Raw genomic sequence first — 6,000 nt, 5'->3', positions numbered from 1 at the left:
AACTAAAAAAGAAATTTACTAATAGTTGAGTGATCATTTTGTAACTTTTTGTAATTGGATGACTAAAAAAGAAATTTGCTCATAGTTAAGTGATTACTAATGCAATTTGCCCTACATTCTAATAATCTTATTGTCAAAAAGGTTTAATACTCTATTTGGTACCTGAATTTGATTTTAACATTCAATTTAGTACTTGAGATTTTTGTCCCATTTTAGTTCCTAAGTTTAGCTTCAATAATCAATTTGCTACCAAAGTTTTTTTTTTTCTCAGTTAAGTACCTAAATTAGGCACCATGAATGTAAAGTTGAATTAGATTTGTCGAAACGTCAGTGTGTGGGGCTGCATCTTTTAAGGCACCATGAATGTGAACAGACTACTTTGATCATTATCTCCTTACCAACTGCCATCACCCATTCATCAATTAAAAATTAAATGCCTTTATAACTTTTGTTGACTTCGACGACTTGCTTTTTCAAGTTCGGTTTAAATTGTTATTAGTCCTTATATTTTGTGAAAATTATAGATTTAGTTTTTATATTTTTTAAATCGGTAAATTCGTTTGGATAACTTCAATTACTAATCTTGTAATATACGAACAGTTATAAATTTAGCCCATATTCTCCGACTAAATCATTCTAAGTACTTATACTTTTCAAAATTTTAAAATTTCAATTTTGACACAAATAACAGCCGTTAATCCATTTATGTAGAAATAATAAGCTAACATGATATTACACATAAGATAATATATTTACCGTATCAGATTTTGAGAATAACATAACTTTAATGAATTTAACAATTATCATTTAATGATGATGGGAATTTTAAAATTTGAAAAAGTACAAGACTAAAAATATCAAATTAAGGTATAGAGATTAAATCACAATTTATATAAAGAATAGAGATTAATAGCAGAATTTAACCCAATAATAAGTCCTCAAACAGGACCAACACCCAAACAACCTTCACTTATTTGGTAAAAGTACCATGGAAACACTATATTATGATTCATATTGCATTTCTTCCCTATACACAAAAAATGAACAAATGAGCCCCTATATGTTAGATAAAAAAATAAATTGGTCCTTTTATTAAAAATTGCATATATTTTTATTGGTAAAAGCTAACGTGAGTAGTGGAAATAACCAGACAATGACATTACCTCATGCTAACGTACAATGACCAGTTTTTAATAGTAAAAATAAATAAATTTTTTAACCTTGAGATACACATGACATACCACGTATCATTATTTGAATATTCTATCAATTACGCCAATTTTTAAACATGTATATAAATAAAATTTAAAAAATATCAATTTAATATATAAGAAATAGTTTTCCATCGAATTTTAAGTAAACTTGGGGAGGATTTGTTCAAAGGTCAGTGTGGACTGTGGACCTGATGCATGTGTGAGTGCAGTACTTCGATATATATCGTCAATTCCATCACCAATTCATCGAAGACGCGTAAATGCCTATAATGCCTATAATAACCAATGCATGTTCAACCTGTCTTTCCGACGTTGATGAACAGCCTGCACTTATCGCCTTAGCTTAAAGAAACATGTCTCTGTTCTTCGTCTTGTTGTTGTTACTGTCCTTGTTTAGTTTCACCATTGAAGCTCAACAACAAACTTATCTCCTTCATTACTGTCCAAACACCACCATTTTCTCACCAAACAGCACTTACAAAACCAATCTCGACCGCTTGCTCATTTCCCTTACTTCCAACGCCACCGCCGGTAGTTTTTTCCACAACACAACCACCGGAAAACACAACTCCGACATCGTCTACGGTTTATTTCTTTGCAGAGGCGATGTTTCAACCAAAGGGTGTCAAGATTGTGTTTCAACAGCTACTAAAGACGTCATTCAACGTTGCCCCGTCGAGAAAACCGCCGTCATTTGGTACGATAATTGCCTTATTCATTACTCCAATCAATCAATCTTTTCAACTCCGGCGATGGTACCGAAGTTTTATTTGATAAACACGGCGAATGTATCGAACCAAGAACGGTTCAACCAGATATTGGCCACCACGATGAACGACGGAGCCGCCTTGGCTTTGAATGATACGTTGCCGTTGAAGAAGTTTGCGACCAGTGAAGCTAATGTTTCAAGGTTTCAAACATTGTATAGTCTTTTACAGTGTACACCCGACCTGACAACCTCGGATTGTAATACGTGTTTGAGAGGAGCTATTGCTGATTTGCCTAATTGTTGCGATGGGAAACAAGGGGGAAGAGTGTTGACACCGAGTTGTAGCATTAGATATGAACTTTACCCTTTTTATAACCAAACAGCTGTTTCAGTTTCAGCTCCACCACCTCCATTAACTCCTCCTCCTGCAATAACTCCAGGTTCAGTCATACTTTCTGGTTTGGTTTTTTTTTCATTTTTGGCAAATTAAAGTGAAATTTTACCATAAATTTACTCATGGAAGCTCGATTGCATTCCAAAATTAAAGAGAAAATTATCCTTTTTTCAACAATTTCACCTATTTTTACTCTTAAAATTAGTAAAATTTAATAAAATGTTTAATAGAAAGAATCAATTTACTCTTTGATCTACAGAGATCTACAGAGAAAAAAATAATCCTTTAATTTTTTAAGTTAAAAAGAACCAAATACAATCCGACTTTTAATACAAAGCTCTAATACTTTTATAAACTTTTGTCACATCTTAACGTACTCAAAAGTAAATGTTGGCTGTGCAGGAAAAAGCAAGAACACATTGCCAATAATTATTGCAATTATTGCTCCAATTGCTGTCTCTGTTCTTCTCTTGTTCTTGTGTTGTTGTTTACTAAAAAGGAGAGCAAGGAAGAAGTACAAAGCTGTAGAAGAAGAAAATGGTAAGATAGATTCTTTTTTTGAGCATTAGAAATCTTTGTTTTGAGGGTGTTATGACCCTATAATTTTTGTGTTTATATAAAGGTTAATGCATTATTTAGGGTTTGAATTTTATTAAATAATCTCGTGATTTAAAATTTTTTTTCAAATAAACCCTCTTATTTGATGATTTTTCATTGGAAATATGACTTCCTTTTTTGTATTGGGTTGAACAGCAAAAGATGATATATCCGCAATTGAGACCTTGCAATATGATTTTAGCACTATAGAAGTTGCCACAAACAACTTCTCATATAGCAACAAGCTAGGTGAAGGTGGTTTCGGCGAAGTATACAAGGTATTTCTTAACGTTTATATCTTTTGTCAATTTGGTCTTTGTTTTTGTTTTTTTAATGGAAATACAGCTAAGCTTATATGAAAATCCACGTGTATTTCATGCTATTTTTTGAAACTTTCTTGAACTATCTAATATATTCTTTTTAATGGTGCCGTATCGGCATGAAATATACATACATTATCATGCAGAGATTTTCATGCCATCATCGTTAAAAATTTAATGTTCTAGTCAGCATTCTTATTAAAAACCGTTTATCATTACATCTTTTTTGTTCGGAAAGCATTGCAAATGTTGAAATTCAAATCTGAAACTATTGAATTCTGCCTCGCAATGAGTTATTATTGTACATTTTCTCAGGGCACCCTTCCTAGTGGACAAGAAATAGCTGTTAAAAGGCTATCAAGAAGTTCAGGGCAAGGTATTGAAGAATTTAAAAATGAAGCTGTATTAGTTGCCAAGCTTCAACATAGAAATCTAGTGCGACTATTGGGATTTTGCTTGGAAAGAGAAGAAAAGATACTAATTTATGAATTTGTCCCTAACAGGAGCTTGGATTGCTTTCTTTTTGGTAAGAAAAATTTGGGATTTTGAATTTGATTTCATAGATTACCCAGAGTGTGAACAAGAATGCTTATTTTTCTTCATTTAGATCCTGAGAAACAAGCACAATTGGATTGGTCTACACGATACAAGATCATAGTAGGAGTTGCTCGAGGAATGCTTTATCTACACGAAGATTCTCGACTTAAAATCATACACCGTGATCTTAAAGTGAGCAATATATTACTAGACAGTGACATGAACCCGAAAATTTCAGATTTCGGGATGGCGAGGATTTTTGGTGTGGATCAAACTCAAGGAACTACAAAAAGAGTAGTTGGTACCTAGTAAGTAAACGTAACATGTTATATAGGATTTCTTTGAAAGTTGTTAACTAGAAAAAAATATCATGGAGGTCTTTATAATAGGAGTTCAATTGCATTTTGTTAAAATTTAGTTTAAGTTAATCATTATACATTAGATCAAAGAGTAAATTAGTCGTTTTGTTAAAAATTGGTCCCTATACGTTGACATGAGTTACACGACACACAACAAATCATTATTTGGTTATTCTATCAATTATGTCAGCTTTTAACTGTAGAAATGAATGAAATTTTAATAGAAGAGACCAGTTTACTCTTTGATATTTTTTTACACCTAGTACAAGAGCGTCCATGATATCTGTACAGTTGTTGGCATCGTACTAACATTGATTGATCTGCAGTGGCTACATGTCACCAGAATACGCAATGCATGGACAATTTTCCGTGAAATCGGATGTTTTTAGTTTAGGTGTTTTGGTTTTGGAGATTGTAAATGGCAAAAGGAACAGTAATTTCTACCGAACGGATGCCGCCGATGACCTAATTAGCTACGTGAGTATATTCGTTTTTCGCCTTTGTTATTTCGATTATCTATTTATAACTACTCGATGAACGATTTGCAGGCTTGGAAACAATGGAAGAATGGGACACCATTGGAATTGTTGGACACTGTCTTGAAAGATAATTACTCGAGAAACGAAGTCATTCGATGCATTCAAATCGGGTTACTATGTGTTCAAGAAGATCCAGCTGAAAGGCCAACAATGGCTACCATTGCTATGATGCTCAACAGTTACTCTGTAACACTTCCAGTACCTAACGAACCTGCATTTTTTCGTAACTCGAGAACCGAGGGAAAGATGCCAAACGTGGGGCTTGAATCCGATCAATCGACCAGTCGATCAACGCCATGGTCGATCAATGAAGTATCGATTACTGAGTTAGATCCTCGATGATGCTGTGTTATTTGATGCAATCTTAAGGTAGATATAATCTATTTATCTGCCAATTTTTGGTCTAAATATAATAATATATTTGTTTTAAAATTATACCCATTTTCTCTTTCGATATATATAAACTTTTTTTTATTTAATTTCAATACTTGAATTATCATTCGGTTATGTATCCAAGTTTTCAACATTGGAGGAGTGAGCCGCAACATATATATGTGTATATATACGTATTCTGGTTGGCTTCGAATAACCATGTCATTCCGAAATCGAAAATTTTCGGATGCATTTCTTCATCTAACAGAATATTCGAAGCCTTTAGATTTCGATGAATAATTAAATATCGAGAATCTTCGTGAAGGTAAAGTATGCCTCGAGCTATTCATGTTATGATTTTGTACCTTGCGTCCCAATCTATTCGTGAATGTTTGTTCGCATCTATGAATTCATGAAGTAATATGAACAAAAACAATTACAATTTGGTTGTGACTGAATTCTCAAGGACTGAAATGAAAATAAAGAAAATATTAGTACCAAATAGAAAATGGTCGAGGCTTGAGTTAGTTGCCATTAACTTCGTCACCTTGTCTAAATTTATTAAATAATCTCTTCACAACTTTTATTTAGTCTATCATCGAGCTTATCCTATAATGATAGAAAAACACGATATTTGATCAAATCCCGATATGATTTAAAATTCGAATTTTAACATTAAATCCATCTTATCTAAGCATGTAAAATCTCATCGTTATTTTTAACTAAATATTATCTTAGTCAATAAAGGGCTTATAAAATCTCTTTACGAATAGTTTGTCATGTGAAAACCTGACATTTATCCCTCGAGTTTAAATTGTTATAACAACAATGATGTCAATTGACCTAATACTTATCAATAAATAGATCATTTTTCTCGTATTAAAATTTTCAAAAAATTATGATGATTTTATCATTAGAAAATGGTACAACTAGTGGTGTAGTGGACCTTTTTTTTAATT

General features: G+C 32.5%; 1 protein-coding gene across 1 annotated transcript; it reads left to right on the top strand.

Annotated features, from left to right (window-relative positions):
* The first annotated feature begins 1,365 nt into the window (after positions 1-1,365).
* LOC107960191 (cysteine-rich receptor-like protein kinase 25) lies at positions 1,366-5,148 on the top strand. The gene is made up of 7 exons (XM_016896472.2): positions 1,366-2,363; positions 2,720-2,857; positions 3,071-3,192; positions 3,550-3,760; positions 3,842-4,079; positions 4,457-4,607; positions 4,679-5,148. The coding sequence occupies exons 1-7, from the start codon at positions 1,568-1,570 to the stop codon at positions 5,009-5,011; spliced, it is 1,989 nt and encodes a 662-aa protein (XP_016751961.2). The 5' UTR covers positions 1,366-1,567; the 3' UTR covers positions 5,012-5,148.
* The last annotated feature ends 852 nt before the right edge of the window (positions 5,149-6,000 follow it).

Source organism: Gossypium hirsutum, chromosome D06, assembly GCF_007990345.1.
Source record: "Gossypium hirsutum isolate 1008001.06 chromosome D06, Gossypium_hirsutum_v2.1, whole genome shotgun sequence".
NCBI lineage: Eukaryota > Viridiplantae > Streptophyta > Magnoliopsida > Malvales > Malvaceae > Gossypium > Gossypium hirsutum.
Note: the sequence above shows the minus strand (reverse complement) of the source record. Positions and strands in the feature narration are given on the sequence as shown.

Excerpts from the sequence above, each read along its gene's own strand:
- LOC107960191 (XM_016896472.2), top strand. The coding sequence starts at position 1,568 with ATGTCTCTGTTCTTCGTCTTGTTGTTGTTACTGTCCTTGTTTAGTTTC. Across the intron at positions 4,080-4,456 it reads AAAAGAGTAGTTGGTACCTA|TGGCTACATGTCACCAGAAT; the intron begins GTAAGTAAACGT and ends ATTGATCTGCAG. Across the intron at positions 4,608-4,678 it reads CCGATGACCTAATTAGCTAC|GCTTGGAAACAATGGAAGAA; the intron begins GTGAGTATATTC and ends AACGATTTGCAG.